The sequence below is a fragment of the Electrophorus electricus genome, chromosome 16 (assembly GCF_041902795.1).
Source record: "Electrophorus electricus isolate QZ-2024a chromosome 16, ASM4190279v1, whole genome shotgun sequence".
In the NCBI taxonomy this organism is placed as follows: Eukaryota; Metazoa; Chordata; class Actinopteri; order Gymnotiformes; family Gymnotidae; genus Electrophorus; species Electrophorus electricus.
Window position 1 is genome coordinate 19,905,003 of NC_137512.1, and position 21,730 is coordinate 19,926,732.

The window sequence follows — 21,730 nt, forward strand, 5'->3', positions numbered from 1 at the left end:
TGATTTTTTTATTCAATTATTCTTCCTTAGTAGAAGGTAAACGGTGCACTGTAGCCTATATTGGTGTCCACTTAAAAATAAGAAAGAGTTTTCCTTGATTTACACATAAAACATTATAGTGAAGTGTAATAAGTCTATAGGATGTACAGGGTATTCATGCTTTTTAGATCTCAGAATATGCTCCCATTCCTTTATATGGCACAGCCCTGATATCTGGCAGAAGCAGATAACAATCAGTGGGAAGTAAAGGAGCCTTAAGGAAGGGATTAAGGAAATTGCATTTCTTCAATTTACCAGACAAGAAAAATGAAAAAAAGGGGGAAAAAAAACTCTGAAACGAAGTGAAGCCAGTTTGACATATAGTCTTTGCATTTTTCCTTCTTGGTAGCACATTGCATCTCTTAGTGCATTTTGCTAACCCATCTTTGCCTCTTGTAATGAGATGTGCATTGCACCCTACCCCACCCCCACCTCCTTTCATTTCAATGCATCATCTCCTATCCTGCCCGCGGACCCTCTGGACAGATAAGTGCATCCTTCCAACCTGCTCTTGCCTTTAGTATGTTAGCCCCAGCCTTCCCTGACATACACATCATAGCCCAGAGTGTTGGCAAGTAAACTAGTTGAAGGACTGAGCCATGCTTCTTATGGTTTCCTTTTCTGTTTGTTTGTTTTTCTTTCTGCAGAGAAGATAACGACATAACATTATTGCTGTTAGAGTATTATGTGTTTAATCCTGATCTTTTTTTCATTAGACCCACAAGGCTCCAAATCGGACGGTACACACAAGAAAGGTACTTCCTTTTTATTCATCCAGGAATAGTCAAGCTTAGTGATTAATGCACCTGGAGCGATATCCTATTAACATATCTAAGGCAGTGCCTAGCCTATGTGCACTTTCTGGGTTAAATGGGTTCTAATAGTACCTGTAGATGTTTGTATGTGTGTTTCTAGAGCACTTTCTCCATCCCATTCTTCTGAGAGACTGACTGTAATTAAGAGAGTAATTTAAACCACTTACCTACAGACAGCATTTTAATAAGAGAGTGTCTGCGACTAATAATGTTAATCCGGTTATTTCATTTTATCTACCAGTGTCAATGTTGGGTTTTTTGGCATCAGTAAGAGCTGAAAATATCCTGAGTACAGCACAGGTGACATCCGACGGATCTGACAGATTGATCTGTTATCAAGTGTCACTGTTAATTATCAAATGTACATATTGGTAATGGTTTGGTTTAAGATGCATAGTTATAATTACTCCACCTTTTCAGCCTGCTTAAAGTTCATAAACTGCCCTCTGTAGGCTGGTTTAAGAACTGATTTGCTATTAAACATTCCTATGGATAAAGGCATCTTGGATTTTACTCTGGGTGTATCCTGCAGATCTTGGTGTTGTATTTTTGTCAGTTGGTTTGGCTTTATAAATAATTTTATTGAGAGGTGTTTTCCCTGTGGACACATGAGGCTGGTCAAGGGGTTAATCCCTGGACCTCTTTTTTTCTAAATTCTTGGACTGAGAACACACCTGGATGAGTTCAGATAGAGAGGTGAGCAATTGGGCTATGTGCAAATGAGTGAATGTGCTAAAATACACTTGTGCCATGAGCAAATTGTGCTAAAATACACTAGTTTTGATTCAAAATAAAATTAAATCAACTGTCAAGCCCAAACATTTTGACATAAAGATAGATTAATCAGTTAATCAGTTAATCGGTCAGATATGGCTTTTCTCAGCTGTTGTGTGTTGGAGCTGTGTGTAGAGAATAAAGAAACAGCTTATACAGTCCAGATCCTGTCAGCTCAGAACTGTCATTGAAACCTTATTAAAGCCAAGTTATTTAACTGGGATAAGAACTGCTCAGCATGATATGCACACAGCCTTCTCATGAACCTGATAGCGTTGGATTGGATTACAGAGCTGGGGTAATATTCAGGTTGGATAACACAGAACTGGGAAAATATTTGGGTTGGATAAGACAGAGCTGGAGTAATGTATAGGTTGGATATCACAGAGCTGGGATAATTTTCGGGTTGGATAACATAGAGCTGGGGTAATGTTCAGGTTGGATAACACAGAACTGGGATAATGTTCAGGTTGATAACATGGAGCAGGGGTAATGTATGGGTTGGATAACACATATCTGGGATAATGTTTCGGTTAGATAACATGGAGCTGGGGTAATGTTTGGGTTGGATAACATGGAGCTGGGGTATTGTTTGCCAGTGGACCAAGGTGCTTAAATTCATGATCAGACCTTTCCACATGCTAAGAACACCTTACAGGGCATTCTGCATTCATAGTCCAGATTTTAATGATCATTTATGCATAAAATGATTACCATCGAATCACTGTAGCATGGTTCACAAATATGCAGTCATGAAAATTATATATACCATTTCTCATTAGATTAAATGTGTTAATTACACATGTACATATTCCCAATGGTTTAAAAATCACAGTCAGTACAGTTTAAGTACTTTTGTACTTGCACTTTTGGCTGTAGTTTTGGGTCGCTGTAGGCATGTAGTAGCTATACTAGACAATATCTTGCCTATTACTCTACCAGGACCTGAATTTCTAATCTCCAGGTCTCTCAGACTCGACAGCTTGTATACATTATATACACTTTGTCGAGGGAGATGTCAATTTCTACTTATTTGAGCACAGAAATGTATGTAATTGCCGTTAAATTCATTATACAATATATGAAGCAATAAACATTGATGCTTTATACTTTGTTAATCTTGAAAGAAAGGGCAATGTGAGTTACTGCCAGTTGCTGCAGACATTATGTCAGTGTCAACAGCCTTAACGGATGACAGCATTTTCATTTTGTTTGTAATGTTGATAATTGGGATAAATGATACATGAGTCTTATAATAGCAATACATTCCGGGGGAAATTTTTCTCTTAGAGTCCAACACCAGTTGTTCTAAGCATCAGTTTGGGGCACTTTAGTTTTTTCAGTCTTAGGAGACAGAAGCTACAAAATGTTCTTAGGAAACTATCAATGTTTCTGTCCAGCACTAAAGTGATCCTTAACACCTATGAAGGCACCAGCAGTAGCAACAGTCTCTTACATTTTGTACATTTCTTTGGCATACATTATGAAGGCAATTAAACCACAAATCTCCTGAATCTGCTGGCTTTAGAGGAAAAGTGACATAATATTGCACTGGTATTACTCATCATTTAACAGCTTCAAGTATTCTTTAAAATCACTTATGTGATAGTATGGTGCATCACACCACAAAGAAGCTCAAGGAACAATTCAGGGGTCCCGAATCAACTGCTATTGTTATACGACAGAGCTGATGGCCAGTCACCTAGTCATAGTTTTATTGTCAGTAACTGGCAGGGCATTCAAAATCATGGATTTCACCCTAGACCTGAGGAATATGATATTCAATACCATTGGCTTGAATTCTTCCAAATGTTACCATTTAAGGCACATTTAAATATATACTGCTCTGACACTGAGGTGATGCTTTATCCATCTTGAAAAAAACAGGCATTTCTGAGAGAATCTTCTACCTTGAATTTAGTCACAAATGCCATATAGAAATACTGTATAAAAGAAAGTGAAACCCTGACCTTATATGTGGGAGAGCCATCTGGTGTGAAGTAATTATGTTGAATTAATTTTTTAACGGGTTATTTTACACCTTACAGCAGCACTCAACACAGTCTGTTTACTTTGCAAAAAATATGCAAATGTACCATTGCAATCTGTTTACTCCTACAGATAATTGAAACCATGAATACATAGCCGAAGTAAATACCTCTATGAAGTTGTTCACCAGCTAGTCCTATCACTTATCTGACCTGGGAGGGGGTAAAAAAAAAAAAAAAACCAAAAAACTCACCTCGTAATCCAGTATAATCATGCCGCAGTGGACTCCTTCCCTTTCACAGGCTCTGTGCCACGGCCCCGCCCATTGAGTTATGTCCCTCTCTACACACCCTCCTCCAAGGCTGTCATGTCCCCCCGTCAGTCAGTGCTAGCCTTAGGGCCAGGAAGGGACTCTGGTAATTTAGCAACCTGTCACTGCTTGTGGGCATGTGACATTGTGAGCTCGAACACTCTCTCCTTCTCTCTCTCTCTCTCTCTCTATCTCTGCGGCTGGCTGTCACCACGAGGCCTTGCTCGCCAAGGCTCATCCACCACTGCCCAGCCCTTGTGAATTTTAATACAATCTTTCTAATGGGAAGCATCGCTTCTTACTGAAAAACTCCCACAATGATGGATACTTGGCCTGCTTTGGAGTTCATCTCCTTACTTGGATGACATTGTGGTTCAGTTGGGCAGCCTTAAACTGAGAGGAATAATGCACAGCCACAGTTAAGGGATTTAGATTTCTATTCATGATGGCTTAAAATCAGTGAACCCACAATTCAAAGTCTCTACATGTGATTGTATTTAGAGAGCTGGCTAGAAAAGCTGTTTGGATTTTAGGACCTCTTGGCTTAGACTTACTTCATGTATAGAGTTCTTTTAGTGTTCATTAAAGCTAATCATCGTGACAGTGTAGGTACCTGTAGAAAATGGCTCTATGTATTCTGCAATTTTAACATCAAACATGTTTGCTGAAGCAATGAAAAAGCTGGTTATATGTTTTGTTTTCCCTGTGTGTTTATTTGCTTGCTTACATGTGGAATGGGCTTGGCTTTGCAACTTCAATATGAACTTTTTCACTTTGTCAGATCAAGTGGGAGCATGTCCCTGTTGTTGATGTTGTTCTCTAATGTACGGTAGCTGTTACGCTGAGTCCCACATAGAAAGGCACTGTTTGTCAGTAGAAGTACACAACCCAGAGTGCACATCTATGCACAAGGAGTTATAAAGGCCACTCGACTTTTCCCCCAGCGCTGACATACCAAGGCAGGGCTTCCGTGAGCGGGGACCGAGGACACTCTGTTTTCTTTGATTCTCCATTGAGGGCAAAATGAATTGTGCTGTGCTTTTTTGTGCATGCATCCTGTATATTAGTTCAGTAAAAAGTGAAGTTGCTTTGCCAACAACTTCTAGGTACAGCCGTAGCGATATGAATATTTATTGCATCATGGCCATCGTGTTTCTGCTGAGAGCAGCTGGACGTTTAACATGAGCAATATCATTAAGATTTCTTAAGATTTTTATGGCACATTTTCATCAATGGCACTCTATTTATCGGGTAGGCAACTTGAGTGCCTGTTGATTGTAATAAATTTGCTTCCTTCACTGTGGTCATGCCAGCTCGAGCACAATCTTCTCTCTGATTATTTGCTTTAAAGGGACAGACTGGTGTTGGTTAAACATCATTCTCAAAGTTTTACTAACTGCTAGCAGGGTTATGGTAATTAGCCAACATTGTGTTGATCATGTGAATCTGGACAAAGAAACTATAAGTAAGTTGCAGTGCTGCTGAGATGCACTGTTGATTCAGAAAATAGTGTTTGGTCTTCAGACACTGCTGCCTCCTGTGTATTTGCATCTGTGGGGAAATGGTGTAATCTGTCTGCAACCTGGGTCAATTATATTCACCCAGAGGGAGTCGCAATAAGGGATGTTTTGACGTAGTTGATGAAATAACCCTAATAATAAATTTTTGCAAACCTTCACTGGACTCTTTAGTCAAGGCAAGTCACCTTGCCTTGCTCCTGGCCTGTAGCAATGCTTCTGAAACCCTGGTGTGGCTCTGATCAGCTCTGCTCCAGGGGGACAAAGCGGCCCTGTCTGGGTGGGCGTGTCATGTTTATGATCGCGCAATAAGCAGGAGCGCAGTGAAACGTGTGATGCCTCTTAACTATTGAACTACCATCATTTCTGCACAGAAAACGCAGCGGTACGGCACCAAAGTGAGGACTTGATTTCTCAGACAGACCTATCAAGGAACAAAGAAGGGGGATTTATTTGCTTCTGCTGGCTGTCACATCCTCTCTACAGTACATTGTGTTCAAGACTTTTGTTTGCAGGGCCCAGATCATTTGGCGAAAGCATGGTAAATCATCCTGGGCGATGAGTCACCCTAGCCTGACAGTTAATGAGCACTGTCTCTACCGCCCCTCTGCTCTTTTTGATGGAGGGGCCAGCAAACAAACTGCAGGGACTTTAGAACCCCCCAGCACTGCATCACACACAGCAAGGAATGTCAAGAACAGACAAATTATTCTAAGCAGAGTATTACTGACTAGAGAAAGAACACAAGCACACCAGGCCATAAAACATGCTGATGTTGATTTACATGTCTGCCTTTGAAAATGACCTGTGCATTTTATAAAATGAAGCTCAAAAGATATGTCTTATACTGTGTCTGGGTTTTTTGTTTGTTTTTTTTCTTGGACCCCTTAAGGCTATATGCCAAGATGCATTTTGGGTACATACTTTTATTTGTATCTCAGAGAAAATTCACAGCCTGAAAGCCCCTGCAAACTGATTTATATTCTCCTCTAAGAATCTAAATATTAAAATCCTGAGATGTTGTATTGCTTAGGACAGTAGGCAAAAATTGAGACTTGCATTTGCAACAGGCTTACCAGCAGTCCTTCCTAGAAACAGGGTGTTTATGAACAGCGCCACTCAAATGTCCCCTCTCTGTCTCAGTAGAGGTGAGGGCTCCTTTGTGTTTAATTCTGCGGCAATTCTTTTATAATGCAAGCACTCCTGTGTCCTTTATTTGTTTATGCTCCAAAACAAGAAAGCAGGAATACTTTGCATAATAGACATAGATCTCATGAGTTAGCTAAAGAATAATTATTTACAGTGATTGTCCTTTCAGGTTTCATTGAGAGCTTGGTTCTGCCATGGTCTAATCTTATTATTGCTTGTACCAGCAGGTATTCTGGCCCACTCAAGAGGGTCACCTTAACATTGCATTAATTCCTCTCACCTTGAGACTGTCCTCAGAGGAATTTATTTTAGCTCATCAAAGTATCTTACCTCATCTGACAACAGATTGTTCTTTTCAGAGAAAACATTAGCCAATGTCACCTTATAAAATGTAATTTTAGGATAAAATGCCATTGCTGGGATAATGATTGTTGTCATAATGTAGCTTTTTATGTAAATAGCCTCAAGCATAACTTTTGCATGCCTTAATCATACGAAATAACTGGCAGGTAAGTACAGTAATTATAGCCTTTTAATGTTACAGTTAAAATGTTAAAGTTTTTTGAAGGATATGGACTCAGTTTGTTATTATTATGACTCCGTTGACTGCTGTTGCATCTCGCTTAAGCAGGTTGCACTTTCTGCATTTCCACAGGTCCGCCTGTGAACGTGACATGCAACATCTTCATTAACAGCTTTGGATCCATTGCTGAAACAACTATGGTGAGCCTAACATTTATTTGACTTCAATACAAAACAAGTACCCTAACAAAGATTCTGTTTAAAAGAAATTAACTACTTAGGTTGTTGCGTTCGCCTACATTTTGCTACCTCTGAAGTTAATGCATAATGGAGCTGGCATACTTTTGGAGTGCCTTTGCCTAAAGGTTCGTGTCACATTGCTGGTTTATTGAAAGTTTGCTTAAAAGCACTCAGTGAGACTGTGTTTTCACACGTGTATACACAAGCGCTGACTCGGCTTCTTCTGTTTTGATTCACACATAATCTGACAATTTCTCAATAGGCGTCTATTGAGAACTATTCACAACCTTTCAAAAGCACTTCGCAGCCCGTTCAAAGTCCTTGCGGGGGCCCACGAGCAACGGCCACACCAAGGCCTGCAGCCCAGCCACTGCCGCGCTGCCCAGAACCTGCTGCAGCATGAACGAGTAGCTCGTACAGAACAAATGCCGCATTTACATTCTTTTCCCCCTCCGCTGCCAGTGGATTGATCCGAGTCGCCGGCGCTTGCGTTCGAGGCGCTCGGAACGAGAACGCCATCGATAAATCGTTAGCGCTCATGGGGCTACTGAGAACAATGTTTCATGCGGTAACGATCCGACGGGCTCCGACCGCTGCTAGGACCAGCACTCCGCCCTGCCCAGGTGCGCTCCTAATTGTTTACGCTATTTCGAAGGTTTCGAAAGCACAGCCCCCAGGGGAGTGGCGAGTGGCTATTTAATTAGCTCACGGGCTCTTCATTTTCCCGAGGAGGTTAGTGAGCAAGCCCATAAATTCACCCCCCCCCCCAAAAAAAAAAAAATCTACGATTTGTTAGTGAAGTTGACTTAGTTGTGACAAACAAGCAAACTTTTTCTAATATGTCACACTCAGGAAAGGGTCTGGCCTTGGGCTTGAATCACATTATGTGATGCTGTTGTCATAAATCAGTCTCTTTAGCCTGGACAAATAATAAAGGAACATATTAAGTCTTTTTCTCCTCCTCCTTTAGTTTGTGCTGATGAATGTTTGCTCCCAGATTGCTTGTTTGCTAGCTCATTCTGTTGGAAAATAGCTATGCTTTTGAAAAGGAACTTTGCTTCTGGCATTTTGGTTTCTCTTCAGAGATTGGCTGCAGTAATTGATGTCAGATGTCAGTCAGCTATGGTTGACTAGAGAGAGTTATTTACAATTAACTACAAAACACATGATACTTTAACACGTTCCAAATACAGTACCATACAGCAGTGAAGCAGAGTGGCATGTTGCTAAAACAATAATTGTATCATAGTTTGTAAACTACAGACAAGCCGAGCAACTGGTAAATCACCTGAAGCTGTAACATGTGCAGAACTAGATGGTTGTGACTGTGTTATTTCACAGTGGTCATGAATTGCTTATTATAAAGAAGTTGATTGGTATTTTAAAGTGGGCATGGGTCATTTATTATAAAGGGAAAATACAGACATGGAAAATCAATAATAACTGCTACTCAAACTGTGCTATAGTGATTGCTCTTTCAGAGATGTAAATCTAATAACCTGAAACAGGTGATTCTCCTTGGTCAAAATATTTTGTAATTCGACAGACTGAATGCTGGCCTTTGATTAGGGTAACTGCCCTGAAATATTGTGGCTGACTGGTATTGCAAAGGTCCCTTGGTATATTTCTTTTTACACCCAAGCTAGGCTACACTACTGACCAGACAGTTTAATGGTCTTCCTGAAAGTATAGAATTACAATGCTATTTTTTGTCAATTATTTTGGGGTGAACCGGTGCTGATTTTATTGAGTATTTACATGGCATTCATTTTGGCAGTCAAATTAGACAAATAACAGCTAGAAAATTTGGAAAGAGTCAGCCTGCCCTGCGTGCGCATAGCTGCACAAGTAAACTTGCCTGGGCTTGTAGTGGTGGGAGCAGCTAATCCATCGAGAAGTTATTGTGCTCCTTCTCACCTCTCTGATTGGTGGGTTCCACTGCACTTGTGTGTCACAGGATTACAGAGTAAACATTTTCCTGAGACAGCAGTGGAATGACCCCCGTCTGGCCTACAGCGAGTACCCCGATGACTCCCTCGACCTCGATCCCTCCATGTTGGACTCCATTTGGAAGCCCGATCTGTTCTTTGCCAATGAAAAGGGAGCCAACTTCCACGAGGTTACCACTGACAACAAGCTGTTAAGGATTTCCAAAAATGGGAACGTATTATATAGCATAAGGTGATTGTCCATATATTATGTATTTCTATGTTTTTAGATTTAAATGACAACAATTGTGCATATGTATTATGAGCTGGACTATGGGTCTTTTTCTACCATATTTTACTTTTTTGGCAAGGCCCAGACTGAAAAAGATAATATGCTTCTTCAAAACCAACGAAAATAGTCAATTCAAGTTTCCAAATTGATTTTAGATCCTATCTGTCCTGTAGAATACCGTTAAACTGAAGTCTGATGATCTAGAGCGTTTCCATCTCTTAACTTGACACCATCAAATGAACCCTTCAGTTCACTTTGTGTGCTTCCTCTAAATTACCCAAGGCATGGTGAACACTTGAAAATCACTAGTAGTAAATAACCCTTATCCTGTGGTAGTGATGCTATCATAAACCAGAGAAAGTAGCACTGTGAAGCACTGCATTGGACCAATTTCTAGATCTGGATCCAGGAAAATGACTTTAAGTGCATGAAAAGTAATAAATTCCTCATGTGTTGATATTAGCTTAAATCGATACATTTGGCTATGCCCCTTCCAGGCCTCTGAAACAGGCAAAAATGGGGAAAAAATTGCTTTTGGAGTCTAGTGTTCAGCTGCCTGGTCTCATTGTTAACAGAATAACGCTGGTTCTGGCCTGCCCCATGGACCTGAAGAATTTCCCTATGGATGTGCAGACTTGTATAATGCAGCTGGAGAGCTGTAAGTATGCCCCGTCTCTCACGATGGCCAATCCAGGATTTATTCACTGCTTTTGAGATGGATGTTTCAATGGCTCACAGGAGGAGATGAGAAGCACTGTGATTTAATTGCATCTTCAAGTAGACCCAGTAGTCAGTGGGGAGATGCTGCAGGCTCCTTTCTTTTGCACTTATATACTTTTATTTAGTTATTGTTCTCAGGGGTCTGGCAGATTCAAGGAGCTTGATGCTTAGCATGAGAAACCCGTGTCAAAGCTTGCTTAATGTGACTGGTTTTGCCATGCTTGTTCCCCCTTTCATGCATCTTGGTCAACCCAAATAATGAGATTTCTCTTTATTATTCTAAACTCGCAGTCTGTCTCACTTTTTCAACAGTCGGCTACACGATGAATGATCTCATATTTGAGTGGGATGAGAAAGGGGCTGTGCAGGTGGCCGATGGACTGACACTACCACAGTTTATCCTAAAGGAGGAGAAAGACCTGCGCTACTGCACCAAGCACTACAACACAGGTTAGCTGCCTCCCCACACCTGCTGAGTCTGGGAGATATTGTACATGTACGGACCCCTTTGCTATTTCTGTAGTGCGGAACCAGCACACCAATACACACAAGTAGACTTGTTTTACTACTGTTGTGGTATACTGTAACTAAATAATGCTATGCTGACGTCAAAATATAACCCCAACCTTCACTTTAGTATACAAAATTATATTTTTCTTTTACTTTTAGTTGTTTAAAATTTTGGAGGTTTTGAAAAAGACCCCTTTAGCGGACCAGCCAAATGTGCCCATAATGGCAACATTTTGCAGTTTTCCTGTCATAATGGAGGCATTTTGTCCCCACAGTTGCTCAGAACATGACCACAGACAGATACACACAAAGACACTCAACCTCTACATCTATACCCACAGATGGACATGCATCCACGTAAACACATACACACTGATTTTTTTTATCACTAGAAGAGTTGAAACCAGACAATGGTCACTGGCTGCAGAATAAACATCATGGCCATGCTCTGTTTCACCTTCATGATCTTTTATTTGGGTTGAAAACCATCTGTTAGGTCAACCTCGCCAGTCGGGATTTGTTACCTACCACATAAATTGAAGGAAAAAGTGCTGAAGGCCAGTCTAGTTGGCATCTAAAATAGAACAGGCCAAAGCAGAAGGGACACAAGAAGTATGGCTCTACTGGCGTTTCCTCCAGAACCCTACTTAAGAAGTGTAGCGTGTGTGCAAAAATGAAGGTCACCTGGCTCATCCCTGTTCTGGTATGTGTAAAATGCAGTCACGCGTGACTGTCTCGGTTGTCAAAGCCACAGCTGGGCTATAAAAAAGTCTGCGGTTTATTTCACATCAGCATGTCAAATAAATTGAATGTCCAAATCCATATTTTGGTCTATCTATTCAAATACAATTTTGGGAGCCTTCTTCCATTCCTCCAATTCAGAACAGTTTGATTCTGCTCAAGTGATAGAGCTAGCTGTCGCAGTGCATGTGCTGTGTGCCCGTCTGTCTGTGCTGAGCTGAGGCTGGCCATGCTCTCTGGCTCACTGTGAGCTGAGACTTCGGCATGATGAAACAGGTTAGAGCTGAACAAAGCGGACAGGCACTGACTGTGCCAGCTCTGAGATCACGTTCTACCTCTCCCTCTCTACTCTACTCTGTCTTTCTTCCTTTTTTTCCTTTCCTGTAGTTCTCTCTGTCTCTCCCTCCTGTTGATGGCACATGAGTAAAGACCATATTTCTGCAGTGTGTGGTATACATGTCTCTGGCCCTTCCTTGTCTCCTCTTCATTTTTGTTTGCCATCGAACGACCGGCGAGCACTCTGACACCACCCCCTACCCCCCCGAATCCTATCTCTGCTTCTTCTCTCCATCCACTATAAAAACCACATTCTTGAAGGCGGAGCCCCTCGACTGCCACAACCCTTCTACCTGTCCAGTGCTGTGAGCACTCGCTTCATCAGTCCCTGGTCCACCATACACCCCCAATGTTCATGTGTGGCTTCTCTCTCGATTCTTCTCTCTCCCCACTGGGTCGCTCTATAAAAACCAGACCCAAGGTGCAGCTTTTATTATTGGGTCGGTGCATTGTAGTGGTGTTTTATCAGTTTATATTTGCATAATTGTTTATAGACTACAGTACAAAGATGAACATCTGAATCACACTTTTCTGCACCCAGTTTGCCTGTCTACTGTGTTGTGCAAATACTCACTTGTGCAGCCATTACAGAAACATTCCAGAAGAATTGTCAGCTCAGAAAGCTGTTACATGATTATGCGATTTTATGTGAAATGCATAGTCTTACTGAAAAACACCCATGACTTTAATACTCTGATAGCTTGTGATTTTTATAGTCGTTTCCATAACAGCTCTAGAGGCTCATCAATTCCACTTCACTTGCCTAAGCCATGGAAGCAGACTGCAGAGTGAAATGGCCTTTCCAGCACAGAAACCTGTGCTTATTCTCCATTAAACACACTCAGGGTAGAAAAGGTGGAGCACTAAGGTTTAACTAGGTGTGGTTTGAGGTCCAACCAAGCAGGAACTTATGCCCTAGTGCAGTCAGTGCATACTTACGTATTATTATTTTCTGCATACTTTTTACACGCAGCCAGTGTGCTGGAGTCCAGGAGGTTTCTTCCTTCTCAAAAAAAAAAAATGCAGCTTCTCTCACACTTTCTTGTTTTGTTGTTGTTGTTGTTTCTGGAGTTTTGATGATAGAAGTTTAACTGGGATATAAATAATTATTCTAACAATAATAGAATAAAATGTATTAATTCATTGTTCATTCATAATTTTTTAAAATTCTTTACCACTTATTTTCAGTAATTCAAGTGCAATACTGTATGTCATAATTTCCTTTCAAAATATGAAAAATAATAAATAAATAACACCTTTAAGAAAGCAGAATTGTGCAGTGATACAGTTTAAAATAATCATCTTCAGTTAGACTGTAGAAATTATTATATACAAAAAGTGCATGACTAAAATACCGTTTCACAGTCACCACCATATCTGTATGGTGTATGTTTCAGGGAAGTTCACCTGCATCGAGGCCCGGTTCCATCTGGAGAGGCAGATGGGCTACTACCTGATTCAGATGTACATCCCCAGTCTGCTGATTGTTATCTTGTCGTGGGTCTCCTTCTGGATCAACATGGATGCCGCACCTGCGCGAGTGGGGCTTGGTATCACCACTGTGCTGACCATGACCACCCAGAGCTCAGGCTCCAGAGCCTCCCTACCTAAGGTCAGACTCTCACTTCACTTTGTCTTGCTCTCTCGCTCTCTTTCTCTCTGTCTGTCTCTCTCTCTATCTCTCTGTCTGTCTCTACGTCCCTATCTCTAACTGCATGTATGAAGCTCATTAATCACTCATTTGAAGCCATAAAGATTGCAGTCAAGAATATATTCTGTAGGCAGTGGTAGAACACCAGTATTTCAGGATACTTGCCAGTGTTCTTGATAAGGCAGCTCAGAATTTGAGCTCAGAATATTTGCTCCTTTGGATTGTACTGGTTTTATGAATCACTGTTAGCATATAATAATTTTAATTTAGCTTCCGTAATCAGATTAATTTAATTGATAAATTTTGTAATTGTACCTGTCATATTGATGATAAATGTTTAACTAGAATTGTTTTTTGTAAATAAGTCTCTGTAGGTGCTTTGTGAACATAAAGCACATTAAGCTTTCTGTGCATTATGCGAAGTTCTTCATATTATTTTTCAGATGTGCCCACTAAACCTATCCAGTATGAAATCAGTATGAATCAGGCTATAGTGGGGCAATTATACTAGAAATCAAGCAAGAATCATCTAGTTACACATATTCCACCATACTTAAAAATATGGTCATGGCTGACATAACATGGTTGTTTTTTATTCTGGATTCTCTTTTTCTCTCTTTTTCTATCTATCTCAGTCTTTTCTTTCTTTATTGTTCTGTGAAGCTATTTGCCAGTCGCTGTTGATATTTGGCTGGTCATGAAGTGTGTAGTTATAAGCCTCCTGCAGTTCTGCTGTTACTGTAAGCATCATACACAGCCCATGAAACACCGTGGACAAACACACACACACACACACACACACACACGCGCGCGCGCGCGCGCACACACACACATATACAAACACACCGTGCCATGCTGACTCGTTGAATATGTGCTGACCATTGAGAGAAATGCCAGCATTCACCTTTTTCCCTTCCTATGTGTATTTTACTGCTTTTCCCTGCTGGCTTGCCAAATTTATCACACATAACTCTCAATATATCAAGAATCTGCTGTCTTTGAAAATGTTTTCCCTTTCACAAGCTTGACTGATGGAATAATGTTTATCATTAGTATGTTTTTAGAGCAAGATTAAAGTTTTTCTAGGAATCTGACGTTGTCCAACTCTGATATAACAAGTAAATGTGGGAGAAATGCTGTCTGTTGTGGAGCATCTGGACGTGTGGGGTGTGGAAGAGATGTATCGGTAGAAGAGAGAACAGGCTTGGGGAACAGCCTCTCACATCTGTCTCTCTCTCTCTCTCTGTCTGTCTGTCTGTCTGTCTGTCTGTCTGTCTGTCTGTCTCTCTCTCCCTCTTTCTCTCTCTCTCTCACGCGCTCTCATTTCAGTGATAGCCCATGAACCATACACTGAGTAGCACCACCTAAGCTGCAATCACTGTTTTGTCAGTTAAACGGAGCCTCCACCAGTGAGCTTTTTTCGAGCAAAGATACAGGTTTCTTTGTATCTCAGATTTACTGCTCCACTATGTGCTGATATTCACATACTGACGTGTATACCTAAAAATAAAAAAAGCTAGATTTTCTTCAGTAGCTCTTTGAACTTACATGTCAGGTCTGACAGAATGCTCTGCATTTACTGCCCTGTCTGAAAAAAATGTCCTTGGTGGTTCTTCATTAAAATGACTAGATTTTATTACTTTCCTGCCCAAACACTCGGATGGAGTGAGTGACTCAGCAGTGAGCTGTGGGCCAGGGAATGAGTCAACAGTTGTGTGCAGGCGACATGGAGGCGTGTGCATGCCTCACCACCTCCCTCACCGGCCGCCCTGTCCCTGTCACCCTGATGCAGGTCTCCTATGTGAAGGCCATTGACATCTGGATGGCTGTGTGCCTCTTATTTGTCTTCTCGGCTCTGCTCGAGTATGCCGCTGTCAACTTCATCGCCCGCCAGCACAAGGAGCTGCTGCGCTTCCAGAGGAGGAGGCGGCACCTCAAGGTGAAGCCCTCTCACTGCAGCCTCCACTGAACACATGCCTGCACGCGCACGCACACACACACACACACACACACACAACACAAACATGCATACACACATTGAAGGATGTCAGCCTCCACCAAACACATGCACACTTAGTCATGTTTATTCCCCTGTACACACTCAAACCTAACTACATTTAGATAGACTTACATACTCACCCATAGTGTAGTATGTCCACACACACATGCTTAGCCCACAGATGTACACACTTTCATTTATTCACACTCAGTCCACACACACAGACACGAACTTAGTTATGTTTACATTTACATTTATATTTACAACAGTGACAACTTGGCAGTGGTGGGGCTTTAACGGCACACTTTCTGGTTACTAGTCAAGTACCTTAACCAGTGAGGCTCCACAGCCCTCCCAGATGGTTATGACTAGGCCAGACACACACTTAGGCATCATACTCACACATGCATAGTTTCACAACACATACTATTTAATATTGATTTTGTTAAATATTCACTTTAAATTCAGAGGCTCTGTGGTATAATGTTTGCACTGAGAAGTACTAAACACACAGAAAGTTAATATTTCATCTGGGAGAGTGCAGAGCATAATTTCTGGATGGAGTATCTGTGTCTGTGGAGGAGCAGCACTCAGGGGCAGTTTGTGGAGAGTGCTCCCCATTTGACACTACACCTCCAAACCCTGTGTTTAGACATCAAATGGTGGGATAAGGAGCTGTTTAAAATGAGAACATCTTAAAGAGTAATTCTGGCTTTTCTTTGAACAGAAACTCAAGCAGGATAATCAGTATTTTAAATTATGCAAATACCATGGTCATTAATGTGTCATGTGTTTGTCACCTGATTTGACCTAGAGTAATATTCACTGGAATGACTGTCATCTGAAAAATGGAGAGAATTTGAAACATAAGCATTCCGTAAGCTCCCTTTGCAATGTGATTTGCCATGGCAGGAGGGGAGAAAAAGAAAAGCCTCTGAATAAATCCTGAATCCCTGTAGCTGCGGGAAGATTAGTGTCCTCTAACCCCAGCTCTTGCCACGTAAATCCAACATCAAAAGTACACGAGCCCTGCTGCTAGCACCCTGCCCCATTCCACAATCCATGGCAAACGCTGTGCAAATGTCACTGCTCAGCTGTAGGAAAGAGTGTCTGGCACAGGTTTGAAGGATTCCGGATGATATCACTGGATACATGATTAAACACATGATTAGTCTGTGTTTTTGCAGAATTGCAGACTAATCGTTTGCCATGCGGTACAGCAAAATAAGACTCGTAGTGATGCATTAAAACAGCACCTGGAGGAACAGGAGAATGCCTGCTAAAAATACTACTGGAGACAAAACATAAAATTATGAGAAAACACTGTACAATTCATTCCCTTAATCATTCCCAATACCCTAAAAATGTTAAACATAGTAATCTTGCAAGTGCACCAAAACATCCAAACATTGTCAACTCTACCTGACACTTACTAACTTCAGACCTTTTTAATTGGATTTACACATTATGACCTGCAGTGAGACACTAACAGCATATACTATATAGGGGAGGAAATGGCTCCATATCGGTCTAGTGGGGCTCAGTGGTGTGATCAGTAGTGAGCAGGCCGAGCGACAGGCCCGGCTACCGCAATATCCCCCCACGCCCACCCTGCTCCTCTTCCCGGTTAATGAGCTTCCGGGCCGCGGTGATCCACGGCTGGGCAGACCCATCGCACCTTGTGGGGGCTATCAGTCAGAACCTTCCTCCGCAGCGCACAGCTGTCACTTCCCCGTGCTCCACAATAAACCAACTCCCCAGCTCTGGCACGGGAGCTTATCGACCCGTCGGCTGTGGTTTGAGCGGAAGGAGGATTCCCCCTACTGGAGAGGGTGGGGGAGAGCCAAGGCAGAGGTGGAGAGACTGGAGGTTCAGTCTGCTGATAAGAACTGGTTGAATAAGCGAAACCTGCAGCGACTCATGCATGTGAAGAGTGCGGGGTTTGCTGTGGGGTGTGCCTGCATCATGACCCATTCTTGCCTACTTCTCTGTTCAGGTCACAAAGGTGTGGTTTTTGGCCCAGCATGAGAATGCCAACAACACCAAAAAACAACTGAGGTTGAAAAAAGAGATAAATAACCATATGCACACAGTTATATCAATAGATCCCTACTTGCATAAAGTATTAGCATGCTATCAGGCTCGGAGTGGCCTGCACTGGGAATACCGGCCACTGGTGCCACCCATGAGACATATTGCATGGTAGATGCATCTCTCACTGCTCCAATCTGTGTGCTGTCCTCGGACTCCGCTGTGTCCAGTCCCTCTGCTCCGCTGTGTCCAGTCCCTCTGCTCCGCTGTGTCCAGTCCCTCTGCTCCTCTGTGTCCCATCTCGCCTAAAAATATAGACAAGATTAGGCAGTAGCTTATTGAAGAAGATTAATCAACTCATTCAGCCCGCCCAGGTGGATTCGCAGGTGGATCCACCTCTGTCTCTGACTGTCAGCCCAGCTGACACACCCTCGGATGATGACAAAGTTGCTGGTCTTGGCTGCACTTGGCACAGGAGCGCTGTGCTCCGGTGGAGGGCTTCTGTGCATTGCAGCATTTCAGAGGGAGCTAGGTGGACAAGCATGCTCACGATGGGTTTGTGGTTGTGGTTGATGTAGCCTGACTCATTGTTGATGAGAGCAGGTAATAGTCAGTGGAGTGGGATTAGCAGTGCTGCGTCGCTGCATGCTGAAGAGCAGAATAAGGGGAATTGCAGTTCCGTCAGTGGAGTGTGGAGTGGAATGGAAGGGACCGCTCTACATGGTGGTGGGCTGATGGGTGCCGCGTGAGAGCCCACTGTCTTTTTGTTTGCTTGCTCTAGTTTTGTTTCCTCATTAATTCCATTAGTGAATTTGAATAGATCACAATAAATTGATTTAATTTGTATTTAGACCATTTATCTGACCCTTTCGTTCTATTGAGTCAACTAATGGCTGGTAGCAGTCTCAAATGGATGATGGAATGGAAAAGGAATGCATTGTAATGGTATGCAGGGTGAGGGATAAATGAAAACATATGTTTCATCCCAGTCCTCCCGATGATGCCAAAGTGCGACATCCACTAAACAGGCCATTCCGAGAGGAGCAGCTACACTCTGCATCGTATGCAAAAATGTTTGGCATATAGGAGATAAAAGCTTGGAAGGGCTATCACCTGGTGGGCCGTTTAATATGTGATATTTATCACATGTGCCCAGTGTAAGATAGAGATGCATCAGTCATGAACAAAATGACAGCTGATGGATGAATTGAAAGAGAGGTTATGTCACGCCAGACGCCTTGCCTGTGAAAGTCCAGAGTGCACTGTATTCCGATGGCTGATCGGGGGAGGTGGGGGGTGGAAAGGGGGCTGTGTTTGGCCAGGAACCTGAATCGCTGTTATGTCCTTTTGTTTTCACTCCTCTCAGCAGTCAGCCAGGCGGGAAAGGGGCTCTGGCATGCTGTGGTTGCGCTGTAACGGCACCGTTTTAATTACAGAGGGGGGTAATGAATCAGGCAGGGCTGAGGTGGGCGGGGGGATGCGGGCGGGCGGGCGGTCCGTTGGGCGGGTTCTGGGGGGCGGGTGACGCGGGGAGAACACGGCACCGCCGCAGCCACACTCCTCTTTGAGGCTTCACGTCACGTCCCCACGGCAGCACATTAATCACACGGCAGCAGGAATAAAGTGGAGCATCCGTAACGCTGGCAAGCGGCAGGCGGCTGTGCTGTGGAAGGACGAGAGAAGGTCACAGCACCCAGAGTCAGAGAGTCCTGTGTACTAAACAGAGGGGCAGTGGAAAGGCTCCTCCTCCACCACTATTCAGAAACACACACACACACACACACACGCACACACACAAAAACATCTGAGTGTGTTCTTCCATTTACCCCTGCACGCATTAACAGTTATAAATGGGATGGCAAAAAGACAAGGACAGAAAGAGGACAAAGTGTCTAAAAATGGAGCCCCACAAAGAAAATGGCTGATCTCTCACTAAGAGGAAACGCTACCCCCACCATATCTGCAATATAGTGTCAGTGTTGAATGTTTGCACCCTAAATCTAGGACTGTGCATTACACAAAGATAAGCATCCAGCTTTGCATTCCCAGTTTGTGTTTTTGAAAGTGATTATAGTGAAATATCGACGTGCACTGCAATGTAATTCGTCTTGGTGCTCGCTTTAGTTCTGCACTCATTAACATGTAGAGTCTAGCATCTGCTTGGTCTCGAATAAACGTGGGTGAAAGCAGGGAAGCCAGTCCATTATCTCACCTGTAAACACGTAATCTCCACCAGCACCCCATTCTCATCCAACGCAGTTATGTCAATGATTAATATCCATAAACACTTTCAACCTGACTAAACTCCCACAGCATAATAGATGTGCACACTAAACTGATCCAGAAGCCAGGCATGGAGGGCCGGAGCACTTGGCCATGCTTAGGGACAACGAGGCGAAGGCTGGCGTGCAGATTACGGCAGCTCTTCCTCCTAACGGCTGGTGCTGTGTTGCAGGAGGACGAAGCAGGAGAGGGCCGTTTCAGCTTCGCCGCCTATGGCATGGGCCCGGCGTGCCTGCAGGCCAAAGATGGCATGGCCATCAAGGGCAACAACAACAACGCGCCCGCCTCCAGCATCCCACCCGAGAAGAGCGTCGAGGAGATGCGCAAGCTCTTCATCAGCCGCGCCAAGCGCATCGACACGGTGTCACGTGTCGCCTTCCCACTCGTCTTCCTCATTTTTAACATTTTCTATTGGATCATTTATAAGATCATACGCAGTGAGGACATTCACAAGCAGTAGGCATTTCCAAGAAGGACGAGCCTGAACCGAAAGAGGCGCAGCTGTGCACGCCCTCCTCCTTTCCTCAAGCCCACCTCCTATCTCTTGCTTTCAGTGGCGAGTCTTTGGCAAAGGTATTTGTTGAAATTCATTTTCTTGTTTGTTTTTCTTTTGTTGTTTATTTTTTGTTTTTTCTTTCCTCCCCCTGATCTTCTGAATAATCTGGACCTGTGCAATAGCAATGCAGTAAAATGCATGATATATGAATGTGGCAATATATTTAGTAAAAAACAAAAAAATAAATACAAATAAAAATGACTATTAAGAAAATATTAACTTTTACAGACACATATGAGAACTTCTGAACAGACCGATGAAAGCCAAGGGGGGTTGCTCTTGTGAGACACATTTTTTGCAACTTGAAGACATACTACATTACTAGTATATCACAAAGAGCCATGCAGCACTGTAATATATCATATATTTAAAACAAAACTGGAATTTTCCTCAACTGGAAAGGTTTAATGATGCAGTGGAGAATGGAAAGGTTTAATGATGCAGTTTGGTGCTTCCATAAATTAGTACTGCAAATATATATATATATATATATATATATATATATATATATATATATATATATATATATATATATATATATATATATATAATGTCTTGTAAGCACTCCTCAGTGCCCAGAAAAATGGGATGCCATGTCATGTTTTTGTCAAATTACTGATGGAAGTTTGACGTGTACCAGTCAAAAATATATTGTTTATACAAGGTGTGGTCAACGTGTTCCTCTCTCTATTCTGCTGATCCAACCCTAACCACCCTACCCCTGCAATGCCCGGTGAACAGCATTGCTGTAACATTGTCCTCAGCGTTTGAGGATCAGCTGAAGAACACACCTCACCTGCAGCTCTTCATTGCCTTCTTTATGAGCTTATTTTGGATGAGTTTAATGGAGAAGGGAAAGGTTATTAAAGCTTTTTGCACTCCCTACTCCACTGGTTTGCATTTACTTTCCATGGCATCTCCAACAACAACCACAAAATGACATGAACAGACTCTAAATGAAAGAAGAAGATTGGCCATTGCTTAGCTGTTTGAATTTCATGTTTTATGATCTCAGAAACAGCAGAAAGTTTTATTTTTATAGGAAGCCAGTGCCATCATATACTTAAGCATATGTTTAACAACCAAATGTGTATTATTATGTCTTTTAACTATAAGTCACTATGTATTATGCAGTAGAGAAAATCATTTGCATTGTATTTAAAGAATGAATTAATTTATGCCATGCTTCAATGGAATACATTCTCATCTGGCTTCTCTATGCAATGAGAATATATGCAAGTATTTTAATTTTTATCATAATAGAAGTGAACATGGTCATTTCTTATATTCCGAAGTGGCCAACACTCACAAGTCATTACATGTATTTA

The 21,730-nt window shown here is 42.3% G+C and overlaps 1 protein-coding gene across 3 annotated transcripts in view; it reads left to right on the forward strand.

The window, feature by feature from the left end:
- Positions 1 to 20,861, forward strand: part of glra1 (glycine receptor, alpha 1) — a 33,677-nt gene extending 12,816 nt beyond the window's left edge. For 2 of the 3 annotated variants that reach the window (XM_081699366.1, XM_081699367.1), the window contains exons 3-9: positions 7,249 to 7,316; positions 9,313 to 9,536; positions 10,151 to 10,233; positions 10,608 to 10,745; positions 13,280 to 13,494; positions 15,326 to 15,472; positions 20,019 to 20,861. In XM_081699366.1, the coding sequence (XP_081555492.1) occupies positions 7,249 to 7,316; positions 9,313 to 9,536; positions 10,151 to 10,233; positions 10,608 to 10,745; positions 13,280 to 13,494; positions 15,326 to 15,472; positions 20,019 to 20,306 (1,163 nt within the window). In that variant the 3' untranslated portion in view covers positions 20,307 to 20,861. Of the gene's footprint in view, positions 1 to 755; positions 795 to 7,248; positions 7,317 to 9,312; positions 9,537 to 10,150; positions 10,234 to 10,607; positions 10,746 to 13,279; positions 13,495 to 15,325; positions 15,473 to 20,018 lie in introns of all 3 variants that reach the window. The other variant, XM_081699368.1, reaches the window with a different exon arrangement.
- Positions 20,862 to 21,730: the final 869 nt, after the last annotated feature.